This window comes from Mustela putorius, unplaced genomic scaffold, assembly GCF_011764305.1.
Source record: "Mustela putorius furo isolate JIRA1106 unplaced genomic scaffold, ASM1176430v1.1 tig00000129_pilon_pilon_pilon, whole genome shotgun sequence".
NCBI classification, from domain to species: Eukaryota; Metazoa; Chordata; class Mammalia; order Carnivora; family Mustelidae; genus Mustela; species Mustela putorius.
The window spans coordinates 23963003-23983489 of record NW_025421290.1 but is presented as its reverse complement, the minus strand read 5'-3'; the positions used below and the strand labels follow the sequence as shown (position 1 = coordinate 23983489).

The window sequence follows — 20487 nt, the reverse complement described above, 5'->3', positions numbered from 1 at the left end:
TGCCCTGACCTGAGGGCTCTGACAATCAGGTGGTCTCTCTAGCCAGAGTCATAGTGCTTCTACCAGTGACCATGATAATGATTCCCCTGAAGTGGAAACCAAGTCGTCTCTGTAGTTTTTTTTTTTTTGGTTCCTGGTGTAGGAGGAAACAGGCTCTTCTGGACTAGATGCTTACCTTCTCCTGACGTTGTCACAGCACTGTGCCTCCGCCCCTCCTGAGCTTTCCCAAGAGAGCGTCGCTCTGGTCTCAGAAAGTATTGCCATCTTTTGACTATTTGGGAATGGTGGAAAGAATGACTATTTGGGAATGGCTTGGAGAGAACACACAGAAGTACATCTTTGGGAATTCCACACACTTGTGCATAGGTTTGTAAACAAATACCTTGCCCAGTGTTCTTCCAACACCCCCATAATGGGGGGGGGTGTCACATTTCCCTCTTTTTAGGTACTACTATCTGGTTTTGAAGTTGAGCTTCAAGAAACCCAGATGGCTTTCTCTTTCATTCCCATGAAGCTTTGCTAGTGCACCTGCAGCTGGGCCTTCTCCCCATGTGCCTTTCCCTGGTGTGACTGCATTTTGCTCATGCTCCTTCTCCAACAGAGCAAGGCTCGGGTGTCCTGATCCCACAGAATGGACTCCAGTCAATAAAAGCTAAAAACTACAGAAACAAATTCCACACAGAGATGTTTATCATTTTATAGTTTTGTAAAAACCTCAAGGAAAATCTTCCATATAAGCATTAACAGAAGAAATTTTCCACATATTAAAAATAGGAAAATAGAATGGAAAATGTATTGACAAATAGCAATTTGAGTTATAAATGGTGATCCTGCTTGCCTTGTTTTTACATTCACTTTTAAATATTGTTCCAGGAATTGTCCTGTCAAACCAGCACATTAAGAGAAGATTGTGATTATCATTGGTTCACTATTCAGATTTTCACCTATGAGCCATCTGATTGATGCTCAAATTTGACAAGTTCACTTTGTTCCTTGCCATAAATTTTTGGCATATATCACTTGGGTGGATGTTATGTATCTGGAACATAAATGCTGTAAAAATTAGTCCCCCCAGCACCACAGCCGCTGCAACAGCTATCAGTGTGTGTCCTGGAAATGGCAATGGAACTTCGTCAACATAAATCTGCAACAGAAAAAGCACAGTCTTTTAGCTTCCTGGATCTAGTCATTTGAGACACTGATTTTTTTTTTTTTTTTTGAGACACTGAATTTTATAGGATCTCTGTAACAGTGGAGATATTGTTAATCAAATTAGCAAACTTCTGCTCAGATACACACACACATTCAGCATCCACAAAACCTAGAACCCATCTCTGGACAATCTGGCAAGTACACATTTGCACACAATACAGAATATAAATTCTATTGTCCTAGGTCTTTAACCCCAGGGGTCTGCAGGATACTTACACTGCAGGAAAATGCTCTGTATTCAATTACGAGGAAGGGACAGAGTTCTGTGGGAAAACAGGAAATGCCTGCCAACTGCCCAGGGTGACCGGGGAATGCACTTCCTGAGCTGGGTCTTGAAGAGTAAGTGGGTTCCCAGAAGACAAGGAGAAGAACAGGCATTCCAGGGAGAGGGAATAAGCAAGTCCCCTTTTAAGCTGTCATCTTTTTAGAAAATCCCCTATGTACTAGCATAGGGAAACTTCCGTAGATTCAAAATTCTTCCTATACCTGAATGGATAACTAATAAAAACAAGTGCCTAGAAGAGAGATAGGATTGTGGACAGAGGGGCATGGAGGTATCTTTTTCTCAGAGACTAGAGGCAAGGGAGGGTGCCATTTCCATTAACTCTACAAGTGGTGGGTATATAGGAAGTAAGATGGTTCGAGACCAGTGACTTAGGTTTTCTCTGTGAAGTAGGAAGCTACATCACATTTTTGAAGTAGAAGAAAGTAGAGATGAGTGGAAATAGGGCAGTGGCAAATGTGGAGAAATGCTAAGGATCGTTAAACTGCTTTAAGATATAGCTCAAGTTAATAATTAATTAATTGATTAATTAAATTAAATTAAATTAAATTAAAAAAAAAAGATAGAGCTCAAGTTAAAGGTACCACCATCCTCCCAGCAACCAGAGGAGGTATGCTTTTTCTGAGGACCAGCCCTTGTATGCCATCGATTCTTTCATAATTTCTCTGAGATTCATTCTTTCCATTCCATTTTTAATACTGCTACCATGAGCTTTATTACCTGCTTTGCATAAACAAGCCACTCAGCCCCCTCTCTGTGCTGTCAATCGATGTTGACATAATAACAGTGCAAGATTCATCTTTGTAAGACACCTGTCTGTCTATAAAACACTTTTTTAAAAAAAGTGAGGCTGCTTTATTTGCAATGAAAAGAATTTTGACCATATGGAACTGGTTGCCAGAAGTGGGATGTTATAAGTAGCAGAGCTGAAAGGGTGATTCTGGCCAAATGGTGTGGAAAGTGGGGAAAAACTATTTTTTTCCAGCTGGGCAGATGAGTACCTGCACAGTAATGGATCAGCTTGCTTAGCCATCTCCTGGTGTACGGCACAGCCAATGGTGTGTGCCGAGCGGTACTGGAATTATTGGGAATTTGATAGAAAATATTAGATATTGAATGTGATATTCAGGATGGTACTTGTGGTCTTCAGGGTGGTACTACATATAAACAAAAATCTTCCTTTTAAGCCAGACTATCAGAAGAGCTTGGATAATTAGCTTTGTTAAGAAACATCTAGTCCATTTGCAACCACTGAGAGACAAATGTATGCTACCTGTAATCGCAAAAGTGAAATTTCTTTTCTGTGCTGAAGTTGGAAAGAGCCAGAGGAAATAACTCATTGTAATCAAGTCTATTTGGGTTTTGTTTCCATCTTTCTGTTTAGCTTCCTTAGCATTAGATATCTCTCCTCTTAGTCCCCACTGTCCTCATGGCTGACAGCAGTTCCTGGGTCTATAAGCTGTTTTTTTCATTATCATCAAGAAATCCATGTCCTGGCATTTGGAGCAAAACTCCTGTAATTCACTCTGACTGGGCTGTTGTAGATCATGTCTCCATCCCTGAACACCTTTTTTCAAAAATGTTTAATAGCTTCTTCTTGCTGACAGGAACATTCTAAAGTTAATGACCTCTAAGTTCTCCTACAGTTTGACCCTAACCAGCCTACTTTATTGTACAGAACCTTCCATCCCAGCCAAATGCATACTTCAAAGCCACTTAAGAGATAAGCTTTATGTTTTCTCTTAACTGTGTCTTTTCTGCTGCTGTTCTCTCAACCCAGAATGCCTTCCTTACCCATTTTTTTTTTACATAAAATAAAATTTTAGTCACCATACCAGACATTAGAAACATCTCATTTGTTCATTTAAGCCGTCCATTACTTTTTAAGAGTAGAAACCTGTATCACCTCTGAATTCTGTATTCACCAGCTAAACTACCACCTCTAAAATTTTTGAAAACAGTTTTTCCTCACATTTTTCCCTTCCAATCTTCTTTGACTATCCAAATATTCCACACCATGTCTAAAAAAGTTAAACCCCAGAATCAAAGAAGAGTGTCTTCTAGACACAATGTCACTTTACTGCCAAAATACTTCATTTCGTGTATCTTAAACACAGAGAATTCACTTAAATAGCTACAGTATAATTACCAATATCAAGGCATTCACACTGAGACAATGCTGTTCTCTAATCTACAGACATTATTCAAATTTTGTCAATTACCCCAATAATGTCCTTTAAGGTACACAAAAGTCCCCATTGTTTCAGGCTACTTTCAAAAGCAGGTGCAACAGTCCCAAGAAACTTACACCCTTTTTCTACTCTTTCCTAATGATTCTCTTCCTTTGTTCACTGTACAATCACTTCCTATCTTTCTTTTATTCATTTTAGTGGTTCCTCCTTCATTCCTGAAGCTTTGTGTCCTTCTGTTAACACTTCTTTTCAGCCTTGAAGAACTTCTTTATGTATTTTTTTAAAAAAGAGAAGTTCTGCCAACAGTGAATTATCTTAGGTTTCCTTCATCTAAGAATGCTTTCATTTTTCCTTCATTCCTGAAGGATAATTTCACTGGATACAGAATTCTGGATTGGCAGTCCTTCCTCCCCACTAACCCCTGTTCGTGGTATATTAAAGATGTCAGGCCACTTTCTTCTAGCTTCCATGGTTTCTGAGGAAAAATCAGCAGTCATCCAAATTCTTGTTTACTTACATGGCTTTGTTGTTGTTGTTTTGGCTGCTTTCAAGATTTTTTTCTTTATATTTGATTGTTAATAGTTTGATTATGGTATGTTTAGGCAGAATCTCTATATCTTCCTCTGGATTCACTAAGCTTCTTAAATATGTAAACTTGTGTCTTCACCAAATTTGGGACATTTTCAGCCTTTACTTCCTCTTCTTCTCCTCCTTCTCCTTCCTTTCTCTTCCCCCTCCCCTCCCCTTTTACACTCCTCCTCTCCCCTTACCTCGGACTCCTCCCACACCTCCCTTTCCTATGGTACCTCCCCCTTCTCCCTCTTCTCCTCCTCTTCTTCCAACTCCTTCCTTTTTCTGCATCACTCCCTTTTTCTTGTCCTTCATGGACTCTGGGGACATAAATGGCAGACTTTTGATACTGTCACATTGATCCCTGGGGCCATTCTTTTTTAAAAGTCTTTTTTTCTTCAGAGTGTTTTGCTTTCAAATTCACTAATTTTTTTTCCTCTGCATATTTCTTCCACTAGCAAGTCTATCCAGTGATTTTTAAATTTTAAATATTGTATTTTCCAGTTCTAAATTCTCCATTTGGTTCTTTTTTATAGCTTCCATTTCTCTGTTGAGAATTCTTCCCTTTCCCTCTTCAGTCATTTCAAAAGTGTTTACTTTTACCTCACAGAACCTGGTTATCATGGCTGGTTTAAAACATCCATCTGTCTGATCAGTTCATTTGCCATCAGTTGCTTATGGTCTTTTCTTTTGAGGATTGATTATAGTTTCTTAGTTATTGGCATATTGAGTAATTTTGGATTTTATCCTGGACATGTAAGATGTTTCTGTTGTGAGACTCTGAGTCCTATTAAGAATTCTCTGGAAAACTTTGGGGTTTTTGTTTGTTTTAGCAGCTGGCCACACTGGTTGAGTTTGGATCAAATTACGCTTTACTCTCTGTGGTGGCTCCAGTGTCAGTTCAGTTTCAAAACTTTGGCTGTGCTCTTGTGTCTTTTTGGTTCCTGTGTTACTCAGGGGTTATTCCAGAACTGAAGTGGTATTTATATTACAGGTTTATTTTGAAGTCTTTGCTATGCTTTTTTTCCCCTTTTGTTTATTTTTTGAAAGACTATTTTCACCAGTTTTATTTTATTTTGTTTTTTAAGTTTTTATTTAAATTCCAGTTAGTTAACTGGAACACATTTACAGCAGCATGGATCCATTACTGGGGCTGGCCTTAGGGCAGGGTCAGGATAGAGAAAGGAGAGGGGTGGGGAAATAGGGAGGAGGGGGAGAGGGAAAGAGGAAGGAAAGGAGGAAGGGGAGAGAGAGAGATTTTATTTTTGATAATGTGGTATCAGTATTTGATAATGAGTGAGTGAGTCATTAATCAATTTAATCAAATCCACATTCCTTCTCACCCCATCTCCCCCACAGGTAGCAAATGTCATTATATGAAGAAGCATAATTGAATTATTGCACATCATGTGGTAATTTGGGGAGATTGATTTTGGTTTCCAAATCTCGGATCTTGATAGCTTTTAGCAATGAATTCAATGAACAATGAAGATAGTCAGGAAGATTGTAATGGAAACTAAAATGCTATAGACATATGTTTCTTTGGGGACATGGCATGAGAGGAGAGGTGGTAAAAGTCTGAAAACGGAGTTAAAAATGGAAGATGGAGAGAGAACATAAACAAATACAGGCACTTTCTAAATTTTTCCCACTGTTGATGGGTCCTGCTACGTGTCACACACACTACCTTCATCATTACTGACAATGTCATCCCTGTTCTCCAGCATCTCCTGTCTCCAGGCCTTGTCCATCACACAAATTACACCATTTTCCTTTTTCGTGTCTCTTGCAGACACTTGTCATGTGACTTCCCCAGCCATCACCCCACCAGTACCTTATGCATTTACTGTACCTGAAATTCTTCAACTAAGTTACAAAAAGTGACTCCTGGAACTACGGACACTCTGAAGTGAAAAAGCTCAGAGCCCTGTGGAAAAAACACACCTGCTCAGTAGCAACACAGACACGAATGTTTCTTTACGCTAAAATACACAGTAGAGCCACTCTCCCTATAGGTGTTGCATAGAAAAATCCAATTTCCTTCCTAAGGCTCTTGGGCATCTACTTCGTGTATCAAAATGAAAATGGAGGAAGAAGGACAATAGCTGAAATTTCTTTTTAGAATGAAGAAACATAAACATAAAACCTAACATGGCCTGGACAAATAATTTGGGCTAATCTTCGTATTCATGGTTTTGATACGTCCACTTGTTTTTACTGACTTTTGCAACAATTACCTGGATTATATCAGCTTCATGTGTTCTTACAGACAGCTGGAACTGGAAGACATACCTGTGTATGTCCAGATGAAGGATACCAAACCCGTTTTAGTCCCTAAATTTTGAAAATACCCTTTCTGCTCCACCTTAAAAATAATCATTAGTTTTGCCTACCAACTCCAAAAATAGTTAAGTTAATGTTAAATTCAACTTTCAGATACCTTTAGAAATAATAATATCAAGAGAAAGAGAGGAAAAATAAATACCCTCCATATATTTTAAAGATACAGTTTCTACCATTGATGGACACTTAGACTTTAAAACTTAAGCCAATCTTAGTGTAGACATGTATGTTTTATTTCAACTCAAAACAGGAAAAACAAAAGTGCTGTCAACTCACCTTTATACTTAAGTTGAGGCCTAAAGGATTATAAACTGGAGCATTAAGACGGTGTTCTAAGTAATTTTTCAACTTCTTTACATTTGCTGGTACACTGTGTTCTACAAGTATATGAAGTGTATTTTAAGCACATTTATGTTATTTTCACATTTTGCCTAAAATGTGCTATGTAATCAAGGTATAATAAAGGATTTCACTCTGCAACATGGCTAAGTTGTCCCAGACGTTTGGTTTGCTTTGACTATATAGAAAATATATTTAGGAAATATTAGGCCTTACAGCTAACATTTCATCTCCTCAGGGACGTTTGTCAAGAAGGACAAGACCTGTGGGGCGCATGGGTGCCTCAGTCAGTGAAGTGTGTGACTCTTGATTTCAGCTCAGGTCATGACCTCAGGGTTGTGAGATCTAACCCCACACTGGGCTCCGAGCTGGGCCTGGAACCTGCTGAAGATTCTCTCTCTCCCTCTACCCCTTACCCCCTCCTGCTTGTGGACTCATTCAGGGTGACCTTTCCTTCCAGCTGCATGCTCTTGACCATTCCTAACCTGCACATACTTTGTATCTTTGGCAAAGAGATAATTCAACCTTAGACGTTGCTAAATAATTTTCAATAAGGTAACAGAAAACTTTCATAATAGGATCACTTAAATCTTTTCTAAAAGAGCGATCGGGTATTCTTGCCTTTCTTACAATTCTTTCTAAGACCAGATATATAATGTGGGGATTGACAATTGCAGTGATATAATTGTAGTGGTATAACGGTACAGGAGATCTACAGGAAAAAAAGCTCTGATAGTAGCATTTGCCAATTTTTGTGGATTTAATAGTCTTGCCATGGCTAATTGCAAGCTACTAATGGCTTAACAATCGGTACATGAAATGTTTGAATATTTGACAGTCAGTGCTCAAAAGCTTGTAACATTAGGCTCCAGCACACCACAGAAAATTGGGATGTTAGTTAAAACAAAATATTTAGTAGTTTTCTTTGCTAGATTTTCATTTCAACAATGCATATAGTGAGCAGAGTAAAACTCACTGAATACCCAGTGTCTGGATACTTGGTAACATATTAATGGCTGATCAAAATTTCATTTAATTGTATCTATGTATTTATCTATGTACTGATTGAACAATTTCATCAAAGTGTTTACATACACAAAATGTACAGGAAAGAGTTGAATATTCAAGGTAAAATTGAATTGTGGTAAATTGCATTTTTCTTTTTAAAAAATTTTTATTGATTGATTGATTGATTAATCACTCTTATTTTTATTTTTTTTTTTAGTAGGCTACATGTCCAGCATGGAGCCAGACTAGGGGCTTGAGTTCACGACCCAAGATCAATACCTAAGCTGAGATCAAGAGTCAGATGTTTAACCAACTGAGCCAACCAGGGGCCCCAAAGATTTTACTTTTAAGTAAGCTCTACTCCCACTGTGGTGTTCAAACTTATAACCTCAAAATCAAGAGTCACATGCTCTACTCACTGAGCCAGCCAGGTGCCCCTCATTTTTCTTATTTTAAAAAAAATTCTGCATCTTTTAAATTATTTTACCATAGAATTTTGAAGAAACTTGGCTTGTAAAATTAGGAGGTAGATTCTCTCTCTCTCTCTCTCTTTTCCAAGTTTTATTTATTTAAGTAATCTCTATACCCAAGGTAAAACTTGAATTCATGACCCTGAGATCATATGCTCTTTGGACTGAGCCATCCTGGTGCCCCTAGAAGACAGGTTCTATAGGCTATCTGGCCATACATTTTAGAACTTCCTCTGTAGCATTGCAAAAGCAGTCTAAAAAGACAACTAGACCAACATGTAGCACAAATTCTATCATTTTTGCTACTCATCTACAAAATGGCTTTCAAATGTTTTATGATTCAAATTGTTCAAAAATGCTTTCATGCCGTGAAATTGAGGGCATGGAAAGTAATAATGAAATACATGGGAGACAAGAGGAGGAGAGTGAACAGCAATGTGCCAGTCGATTCAAATTCTTCTCCAAAGAAGGGTGCCTGGGTGGTTCAGTCATTTAGGTGTCCAACTCTTGGCTGCTTCTTGCATAAACAGGTTTTATAAGCCACTTACCTGGGTAATAACAACATTAATTTTAAGACAAAATAACCATACAAGAAAGCAAACCCTACTTAGTTTCCAGTTTTCTCTGCTATTCACTTCAGTCACAGTAACCAGATATGGAGTTTCCACCGGGATATGTCCATCCTCACTGTAAATTTTCAAAGAAATTGGATATTGTGTAACTGGAAACTTAAAACGAGGAACCTAAAATTCAAATACCAAGAAAGAATGTCAAAACTCAAGACTAATTTCATTTCCTCATAAAGAGTGAATAGGCACATTTCTCTAAGAGTTTGGCCATTCTAAATGACATGTGCCTCTTAGGGTTCCCGCCTCCTCAGCACATGAAAAACAATCTGTCTTACAGGAGAGTGAGCATGAGCTCCCAAAGTAATACACAAACATTGTGGTAACAAAATTTGTAATTTCCTTTTGGCCCTTTCAGGAATTTGCTGTGACGGTATTCAAACTTTGTTGGATAACTGGTATCTCACAGGGCAGCGCATGAATTGGATCTTGCCCGCCTCCCTCCCACCTCTCTCCTGGCCAGCCATGATCTCTCAGCCACACTCCTGAAGCTTGGGCTCTGGGGTCAGAGTTCAAATGCAGCTTTCCCACATATTAATGATGCGATCTTCGACAAACTACCTGGCCTGTCTGTGCCTCAAAATTAATGAGACAAATCATGGAAAATGCTTAGCGCAGTGTTTAGTAGATAGTAAATGCCCAAGAAATATTATTGTAATTCAGTGAGGGGAGAATTATAGGGGTATATGTAACAATCCTCATAATTCACTGCTAATGTTGTGCTCAATATGGTATTAAATGGTTTTATCTTTACATAAAGGATAAATATATAGATAGATCTACATATGGAGAGATATACCTATAAATATATACATATCTCTTTCTATAGATATATAGACTGAGAGAGAGAGAGCTATATAGAGAGACTCCATAGTCTATATATATAGACTATATATATAGAGAGAGAGAGTCTATGATGCTACGATATAGTCTTACAAGGCCTTGAAAAAGACCTACTTGAAAGTTATATTAAGTGCATTTAACTTAGCTAATGCAAACACCAATATCCATCTGATACACCTTTAAATGCTTTGAAACTAGCAGAATAAAATATATGACACAGAAACCATTCTCTTAACCAACAGACTATACTGTCTTCTGTTTTGTCACTACTCCCAAACCGAGCTCCTTGGTTAAAGGACTTCGACTTCTATATTCCCAGTACTGATACACATTAGATACTCAATAATTTTTGAAGGAATCTGTATCCATTGTAATCTACTGTAGTGTATGACAGGCTACAAATTGTTTAGGGTGTCTTTATAAGAATGCTGCGAAATGGGCAGCGTGATGCGCATATTACTCTGTTTTGCAAAGGTGGTTCATTACCTTGTTTAGGGACATTTAAATCCAGATCTTCCTAGTCTGTCTTGTTTAGTTCTATGTCATAATAAGACATTACTTCCACATCTTAACTTTCATATTGAATCAAAATGCACACTTCAGAATCTTGTATTAATATGAAAATACTTTGTCTTCAGGCAATTAAAAATGACCTTACCTTTTCTCTGCAATCTGAGAAAGCAACAGCATGTGAAAACTTCTGATCATTTGTGCAATTACACTCCTCCCGAGTAGACATGTTAGCGCACTGTTTGAATTTACCAGATCTCTGCAAAGAGAATACAGATTGACTTGCTTTTTGTGCAGCAGGATTTCTGCAGATTAAGTAAATGTTCGCTAGATATTTGTCTCCCGAATGAAAAATATCCCTGAGAAGGTAAGAGGGGGAAAATTCCTTTGGTAATGGACTAAAAGTATGGTATTTCTGAATTTTGTTTCCTTGCTTGGTAATTTGAACTCAAGTATCAGCTGCTTGCCAGGTTGATGTTTAACATGTATTGGACCTTCAAAGTCTGTGTTATTCTGAAGGCAGCACATCAGGACCATAAGACTTCCTGTTCTGGATCCCTCCCATCACAGGCATGAAGACAGAGACCTAGAAGCAGCAGATGTGTTGTGATGGGGCTGTGAACTTGACGGAACCCTCTCCAAGTCTACCGTTTCATGCTTGCCCTTCTTTGTGGCATTCACTAGTTCACTAATAATTTAAAATCTCCATTTTAACTGTCCATTTGTCATTCATTATTTTATCTGATCACTCTTGCTAGAGATTGGCTTTTGATTTTGATAATCAGCTCTATTTGTTTTAAATGTTATTCTTCCTTTTACTTTTTTTTTAAAGGATTACCATCCCTCCCCCCAGCTTTTTTTTCTCTTCTTCCTTTTATTGAGAAAAAATGTACCATTTAAACCATTTTTGAATGTACAATTTGGTGAGTTTTTGTACATTTGCAATGTTGTTCAATCATCACAGCTGTCTAATTCCAGAACACTGTTATCGCCCCAAACAGAAACCCTGTACATATTAATAGTTACTCCTGCTTGGCTCAGTTGGTGGAATATGCGACTCTTGACCTCAGGGTTGTGAGTTCAAGCCCCATGTTAGATGTAGAGATTACTTAAGAATAAAATCTTAAAAGAATAGTTACTCTTCATTTCCCCTCCCCCCAGCCCATCTAATCATTCTATTTTCTATCTCTATGAATTTTCCTATTCCAGACATCTTATGTAAGTGGAAATATACAATATGGCCTTTTGTGTCTGTTTTCTTTTGTTCAAATATTGTTTTTGAGGTTCACCCATGCTGTGGAATATGGCAATACTTCATTCCTCTTTATGACTGAGTAATATTCCATTGTGGGGATATTGCCTATTTTGTTTATGCATTCATCAGTTAATGGATATTTGGTTGTTTCCCCTCTTTGGCTATTACCAATAACGCTGGTATAAATTTTCTGTTTGAACATACATTTTCAATTTGGGGGGGGGGAGATGTATAGCCAGGAGTAAAATTGCTGGGCCATAGAATAATTCTGTATGTTTAACTTCTGAAGACCTGCCAAAATGTTTGCCACAACAGCTGCCCATATCATATCCTCCTCAGCAATGGATGAGAGTTCCAATTTTTCCACATTTTCACCAACATTTGTCATTTTCCATTAAAAAGATTATTACAGGCATCCAAATGGGCTAGGTGTGGTATCTCATTGTGATTTTGATTTACATTTACATAAGGACTAACTAATCAAACATTGTTCATGGGTTTCTTGGCCATCTGTGTATCTTTTTTGGAGGACTCCCTACTCAGAGACTTCATCTATGTCTGACTGGGTGGTTTGTCTCCTGGTTGTGGAATTGTAAGAGATCTTGAGAGAATCTGGATACCAGATCCTTAACAGATAAATGAACTGCAAATATTGTTTCCCATTCAGTGAGTATCTTTTAACTTTCTCGACAGTGTCCTTTTACCCACACATGAAAGTTTTTAATTTTGATGGAGTTAAAATTTATTTATTTCTCTGTTGTTGCTTGCAATTTAGGGCCATAGTTAACAAATCATCACCTTACCAAAGAGACAAAGGTATACACTTATACAACCATAAAAGAGTTTTGTGTTTTAGCCCTTACATTTAGGTTTTCAATCCATCTTAGGTTAATTTTTGCATCTGGTGTAAGATAGGTGATCAAATTCATCCTATTCAATGTAGGTATTCATTCAGTTGTCGTGGCACCATTTGTTGAAAAACCTACTCTCTCTCCTTCGAGTGGTCTTGGCTCAAGTGTCAAAACTCAGTTGACCACAGATGTATGGGTTTATTTCTGGATTCTCAATTCTATTCCATGGATATGTATTTCTATCCTTTATCACACTGTGCCATTATCACACTGGTTTGATTACCATGGCTTTATAGTAAATTTTGAAAATGGGAAGTGGGGGTTCTCCCACACTTTGTTTTCTTTTTTCAAGATGGTTTTGGCTGTTCAGAGTCTCTTGAAATTCCTTATGAATTTTAAAATCAGCTTTTGCATTCATGCAAAAAAGACATTTGGAATTTCAATAGGGAATGCATTTCATCTGTAAGTCAGTTTGGGGAGTATGGCCCCTGTAAGAATATTAAGTCTTCCAGTCATGAACATGGGATCTTTCTCACACTTAGTTCCCCTTTAACTTCTTCAGCTATGTTTTGCAGCTTTCACTGTCCAATTTCTGTATTTGCCACACTCTTGTGGCTGGCACTGTGCTAGGTATGAAAGATACAGTAGAGAGTAAAATAGATTTCAAAACAACCACCACCTTGACTTAATATAATTTACCTTTTTCATGAAACACAATAAATAAAGCAAATGAGTAAAATCTGGAAAATTGTAATAAGTGCACTGAAGAAAAATAAAGGAGAGAAGGGGGACAGGGAGTGGGTACCACTGGGTGTGCAGCTTCCAATTTTAATTAGCGTGGTCAAGGCAGGCCTCACAATGATTGTGACATTTAAGCTAAGACCTGAAGACAGTGACAGAATGTGCCATGAGCTATCTGGCAGAGGAGCATGCCAGATGAATACCTTTGGCTGCAGAGGCCCTGAGCTTGAAATACGTCTGGCATATTTGAAGAACTGCATGGAGGCCAGTGTGGCTAGAGCAATTAACCTCGGGGGAAATCAGGTCAGATGGAATGCCAAGGCCAAGTCATGAAGGACCTGATAGACCACCATGAGAATTTGGCTTTTGTTCTGAACTACATGGAATGACAAGAGTTTAGAGCAAAAGAAACAAGCATTTTATGTCTTTGCATATGTATGTGTGCAGATACACAATGCATATGCACATGGAAGGGGTGTGAATGTCTGTTTGTGTATGTCTACAGGCAGGCAGCTGTGTTCTTCTGGAGAGAGATTCCACAGGTATCTGTGAGGTTTCCTCAAGAAACTACCCCATCACGTACTCTTCCTCTCAACCTCATGGTTTCTATTCTTTCTATCTTGTTCACTCCACATTCCAGAGAGACAGAGGGCTGCTGGGTTTGGTTGTTTTCTAGGCAGAACCTTGGTAGGAGCTTAAATGTGCCCTGTTGGATCAAATAGTCTTCTTTCCTTTAGGACACCATTTGTTTCACTGGGCTAGACATGTGAGATGGGTCTGGGGGCTCCCTTCATCTGAGAAAAGATACTCTTACCCCACTAATCCCCTTTGAAATCCAAAGAGAAACCAGGGAGAGGTCAGGAGAAGCATTCTGTTTATTGAGTTCTTAGCTCCAAAACCACATCCAGAAATAGCAGACAGCTAATGGGGCACCTGGCTGGTTTAGTTGGTTAGGCCTCTGACTTTGGGTCAGGTCATGATCTCAGGGTCCTGAGATTGAGCTCCACATCAGGGTCCCTGCTCTGTGAGAGTCTGCTTCTCCCTTTCCCTCTCCTCCTGCCCCTTCCCCAATCATGCTCTCTTTGTGTCTCTCTTAAATAAATAAATAAATAAAATCTTAAAAAAAATAAGAGCAGGGGGGCTAAAAGAGGAGAAGGAGGAACAGGGTAGTACAAGTAGTAATAAATGCTGACACATCAGGGTAGATGGAACATTGTTTTGAATGAACCTTCTCATTGAATCCCTGCAGCTAGGTCCATCTGTCATTTCACAGAATGATTTCTTGAATTCAAATAAGTACAGTCTGTACATTCAAAAAGTATTTACCTTTGACGTAGGAAATAGATTTCTTGGTATCGGTTTGCTGGGATCTGCATGGTAAAAATTGTCTGTGAGTGGTATGGCAATTCCCATGTTCGATGGGGGCCTGTAGTTTATCTGTAAGTGAGTAAGCAAAGAAAACAAGTAATTCTTAATTATTTACTAAGTCTTTAACTTAAAAATCTTGATTTTCAGAAAAAGCATTCAAAGCAAATATTTCATTTTTAGTTCCAGGCAGTGGAGTAAATTTCTATTCTTCCTGTATTCCCTATACCTTATTTTTCGGGGCTTTCAACAACCTTAGCCCATGGCAATATAATTGTTTGGAACTTGTAAATAAGTGAAAATTTTTTTAGTATGTAAAATAGCGACCAAAAGGAAGTGCAAGAGAGTTTCAACACCTCATAAAAAGTCTTAGTGATATATTTAGTAAATAAATCTTCAAGTTTGGTCAGTTGGGTTCATCAGCAAAGAATAATAATACATGTTTTTTATAAAGTGTCACAGACTCTGACAAGGCAGAGATTAAAATGGCAACTACACCAAAATGGAACCAGTAAGATGGAACCAGGACAAGTCAACATAATGGCAGATAACTGTGTATATAGCACAAAAGCCCCAAGATTACATCCCCATAATACAGCATAAAATAATTTTTAAAATGGTGAGACTGAGTTACCAGAAAAAGTCATTATTTCAGGATGTGTTGGCCTTTTAGAAATAATTGTCACATCCTCAAGATGACAGGAAGATTGACCAATAGCTGGAATGTTTTGTGCATGTCAGGAAAGAAATGCTAAGACGGGATGGCCAGCCAATCACACAAAAGTAACATATCACAGGTACCCTTAAAACAATCCACTTAGGTTTCTTACCGGCAAAGTTTTGATCATGTTGAAACCTTGACTGTCTTTATGAACACCACTAATCCAGTCTTCCAGTGGGATAAGTTTACTAGGGATGTGATGCATAGATTTGAGATAACTACAGCTGTTTTTCATCACTGGCACGACTGTGGTGACTAAACACTCAATGGATGCCCCCCAGACAACTAACGCCAATGACGTTGAACCCTGAGGACATCCAAAGAAATGAAGGTTATTCAAAGGAGCTGTTAAATCACTGCTTCAATTTCCTTGCTGGCTATGGGTGTAGTGATCTGAAGGGGCACCTGCCCTCCAGTGTTTATAGCGGCCATGTCCACAATAGTCAAATGATGGAAAGAACTTAGATGTCCATCAACAGGTGAATGGATAAAGAAGACATGGCATATACATACAATGGAATAGTATTCAGCCATCAGAAAGGAACTGGAGGGTATTATACTGAGTGAAAGAAGTCAGTCTGAGAAAGGCAATTATCTCGTAGTTTCACTCATATGTGGAATATAAGAAACAGCGCAGAGAAAGGGGATTAACCCCCACATCAGGATCTGCACTCAGTGGGGAGTCTGCTTGTCCCTCTCTGTCTCCCTCTGCCCCTCCCCTCACTCATGCTCTCTTGGTGTCTCTCTCAAAACAAATAAATAAAAAAATTTTAAATGTAGAAATACTAATAACTGTGATGATGTTGTAGACTCTGGTACCTCTATCCCCATACTCTGTAGTCATTAAAAATGATATATATGTTTTTCTAATGTTTTACCAAAACACATTGAACCATCATCTATGCAGGATTCTACTATTAAAGGAAATGTGGTTGGAGGTAGGAGAGGCACAAATTAAGTAAGAGACAAGGAAGCAAACATCAGAATCTCAAATGTTGGACATTCTATAACACAGCTGATCTTATTTCTACAATTCAATGGCAAGTGAAGAAAACGGTACCTAAGACACTTGAGAAAAAATAATCACATACCATGTGAGTCTTGTTTGGCTCCTAATTCAAAGCAAACAACTATAAAAATATTTTTGAGAAAATTGGGTAAATTTGATTATGGACTAGGTTTTGTTGGATACCAAAAAAAAACAAAAACAAAAACAAAAACAGAAACAAAAAAAAAACCAACAACATTTTAGGAACAACAGTGGCATGATAATGGTTACATGAGAGATAATGCACATGTTTTTTAGAGATATAAACTGAATCCCATTAAGAGTGAAATGACATGATGTTTGCTTTCACTCTAAAATAACTCAAAACAAAAGCCAAAAGGTGGGAGGAGGAGGAGGATAAAACAAGAGTAGCAAAGTCTTGGGGCACCTGGGTGGCTCAGTTGGTTAAGCAGCTGCCTTCGGCTCAGGTCATGGTCCCAGCGTCCTGGGATCGAGTCCCACATCGGGCTCCTTGCTCCGCGGGGAGCCTGCTTCTCCCTCTGACTCTGCCTGCCACTCTGTCTGCCTGTGCTTCCTGTCTCTCTCTCTGACAAATAAATAAATAAAATCTTTGAAAAAAAAAAAAGAGTAGCAAAGTCTTGACTCATTTGAGTATTAAGTATGGAAATTCCACTTTGGTCTATCACTGAAAGTCTTCATGAGAAAGACAATTTGGGGATATGTATAAAAAATACTCAGTGAATCAAAAGGATTAAATCATATAGTTAAGTGAAAGGGGTAAATGTTTTATGGGCATTTACAATGCTTTCCCAGTTTTAGGGAAAAAAGGAAGTACTGTTAGTTCATAGTGATTGAGATTTTCCATGCGCCAGACATTTAGATGTCTTACTTGAATGATCACGGTGAATTCTCATACACTACCCTGTAAAGAAGGTATTATCGTTCTCATCTTCATTTTGTAGATAAGGAAACTTAGCCATAGTAAAGCAGCCTTCCCAAGTTCACAGACAGCTCCAGAATTAAGATCTATACCAGGCAGTCTTGTCCAAACCTCGGTCATTGAGCCTCTGTTCCATAATGCTAAGATTTTATTTATTTTCAGAGAGACACAGAGAGTGAGAGCATGAGAGTACAAGCAGGGGGGGTGGCAGGCAGAGGGAGAATCAGGCTCCCTGCTGAGCAGGGAGCCACCAGGCTGGATCCCAGGATCCCGGGATCATGACAGGAGCTGAAGGCAGAAGCTTAACTTAACAGGTGTTCCCTGTAATGCTATACAGCCTTTTTTGTAATTCCCCAAATGTTAGAAGTGCTTAATCATTCTTGAGAGGTAGGATTATGTGCAATTTCCTCTTCTTTCTCTTAGCTTATATGCTAAGTTTTCCATAATTAATAGACATTTTTGTGATGAAAGAAAATCTTACTTGACGCAAAGCTTTGCTAGCTGCAGAAATTTTCATTATGTAACTCTCACTATCATCAAAAGAGCCTTCACTTTTAACTTCCAGCAGATTTGCATTTCCAACAATGACGTTCAGTGGTGGTACGTTGAGTGTTCGAACACCTATGGACACAAAGCTAAAGGTTAAAATTAAATCATTGTATGCCAGTTATACTAAAAAAAAAGTCTGGGAACTAAAAAAGAAAAAAAATCATGGAAATTTTAAACAATTTCATAATGACCAGCTAATCAGGATTCTAGAACATGTACAGAATCTATTATAAAGGTTTCATAATGGCTACAGCTATAATTAGGAATTCATAGAAAGTTAAGCTTGATGGTTCTTAGAAAAATTTAACTTTACAAATATTTTCTCCCAGAAATATTGCTCACCTCCATTTCTCATTCTTCAGCCAAGGTCTCAAATGCATGGAAAGGTCACTTGGACGGTACCGATCACACTGAGCTGCATGGCTCAGTGAAGAAACTGTATGGTGACTAACACAATAAAAATAACTAAAAAAGAAACAAACTGAAAGATGCCTGCTCAGTTTCAAGAGCTATCAGCCCACTGTGGCCAAGACAAAAGGAGACCTATCAGCAGGCCAGTTTCTATCTGCAGGCCACCTGCCTGCTATCTCTCCATACTGAGAAATTTACTAGAATAAGATATTTGACAGACTGTGTAGTCTATCTGCCATCTTTACTAATCAGCAAACCAGGACTGAGAGGTAGGAAATGATTTGCCTGGAGACTCATGGACAGCAGTTTCCTTTAAACCAGAGTGAGTTGGCTAGTGCTTCCAAAACTGTTGCTGGGTATTTCTATTAAAATGCAGATTCTGATCTACCAGGACCTGCGGAGGGGGCCGAGGTTACCCACCCTCCACCTCAGCTGTACTGAGGTATGACTGATGAAGAAAACTATATATATATATATATACATATAGATATAGTTTATATATATACATATATATGTATATATATATACATATATGAATGAAGAGAGAGTATAACGTGATGATTTCATATATATATGTCTATATATACACACACTGTGAAATGATCATAATTTAATTAACATTCACAAACTCACAGTTACTTTGTGTGTGCAGTGAGAACATATAAGATCTACTCTATGAGCAAATTTCAAGTATACAATACAGTATTATTATATTATTATTACTATTACTATTTTGAGAGAACATGGGGAGAGAGGGAAAAAGAGAGTGAGAGAATCTTAAGCAACCTCCACACCCAGCACAGAGCCCAAAGAGGGTCTCAATCTCACGACCCTCCTTCTCAGGACCCTGAGATCATGACCTGAGTCAAAATCGAGAGTCAGAAGCTTAACCAACTGAGCCACTCAGGTGTCTCTGATTCAGTATTATTAACGATGGGCCCCATGGCCTATGTTACATTCCCAGAACTTACTCATTTTACAACAAGAAGCTTGTATTCCACTGACCAACATCTGTCCATTCTTTCTACTGCCTAACCCCTGGTAACTAGCATTTATTCTATCCTCTAGTTCTGTGAGTTAGACTTTTTAAAAATTCGATTCCACACCTGAGTGAGATGATACCGTACTTATTGATCTCTTTGTGGCTCATTTGACTTTCCATATCCTCCAGATTCATCCATGTTGCTGCAAATGGCAGGATTTTCTTCTTTTTTATGGCTTAATAATAATCCATGTCCTCTCTCTCTCTCTCTCTCACACACACACACACACACACACATTTTCTTTATCCATTCATCCATCAACCAACACTTAGGTTGTTTCTGTACCTTGGCTATTATAACCTGCAATGAACATCAGAGTGCAGATATCTCTTTGAGGTCCTGACTTTGTCTCCTTCAGATATATACCCAGACGTGGGATTGCTGGAACATTGGGTACTTCTACTTCAAATTTTCTGAGGAACTGCCATTCTTTCCATGGTGGCTGCTCCAGTTTCCATTTCCACCAACGGTGCATGAGGGTTCCCTTTTTGTCCATATCCTCACCAATGCTTCTCATCTCTTGTCTTTCTGACACTTGCCATTCTAACTGGTTTAAGGTGATATCTCACTGTGGTTTTGATTTGCGTTTTCCTAATAATTTGTGATGTTGAACACTTTTCCCTGTATCTGTTGGCCATTCACAGGTCTTTTTTTTTTTTAAAATATTTTATTTATTTATTTGACAGACAGAGTTCACAAGTAGGCAGAGATGCAGGCAGAGAAAGCAAGGAGGAAGCAGGCTCCCTGCTGAGCAAAGAGCCCGATGTGGGGCTTGATCCCAGGATCTTGGGATCATGACCTGAACCGAAGGCAGAGTCTTTAACCCACTGAGCCACCCAGGCACCCTTCATATGTCTTCTCTGAAAGACATCTACTCAGGTTCTTTGCCCATTTTTTAATTGCATTATTTGTGGGGTTTGTTTTTTTGCTATTGAGTTGTATGCGTTTCTTATCCATTTCAGATATTAACTGCTTACCAGAATAAGGTTTACAAATGTTTTCTCCCACTCCATAGGCTGTCTTTTCATTTTGCTGATGGTTTCCTTTGTTGTGCAGAGCTTTTTAGTTTGATGTAGTCCCACTTATTTACTTCTGTTTTTGTTGCCTTTGATTTTTGTGTCATATCCAGAAAAGTCAGTGTCAAGATCAAAGTCAATGATCTTCTCCCCTATGTTTTCTTCTAGGAGTTTTAAGGTTTTAGATCTT

General features: G+C 38.4%; 1 protein-coding gene across 4 annotated transcripts in view; it reads right to left on the bottom strand.

The window, feature by feature from the left end:
* Positions 1-685: 685 nt before the first annotated feature.
* CATSPERB (cation channel sperm associated auxiliary subunit beta) overlaps positions 686-20487 on the bottom strand; it is a 120945-nt gene continuing 101143 nt past the window's right edge. For 3 of the 4 annotated variants that reach the window (XM_013057593.2, XM_045071191.1, XM_045071187.1), the window contains 8 exons: positions 17760-17899; positions 15439-15636; positions 14570-14680; positions 10545-10655; positions 9025-9160; positions 6877-6977; positions 6110-6184; positions 686-1144 (listed from right to left, as the gene is read on the bottom strand). In XM_013057593.2, coding sequence (XP_012913047.1) covers positions 941-1144; positions 6110-6184; positions 6877-6977; positions 9025-9160; positions 10545-10655; positions 14570-14680; positions 15439-15636; positions 17760-17899 — 1076 coding nt within the window. In that variant the 3' untranslated portion in view covers positions 686-940. The remainder of the gene's footprint in view (positions 1145-6109; positions 6185-6876; positions 6978-9024; positions 9161-10544; positions 10656-14569; positions 14681-15438; positions 15637-17759; positions 17900-20487) is intronic. The other variant, XR_001179922.2, reaches the window with a different exon arrangement.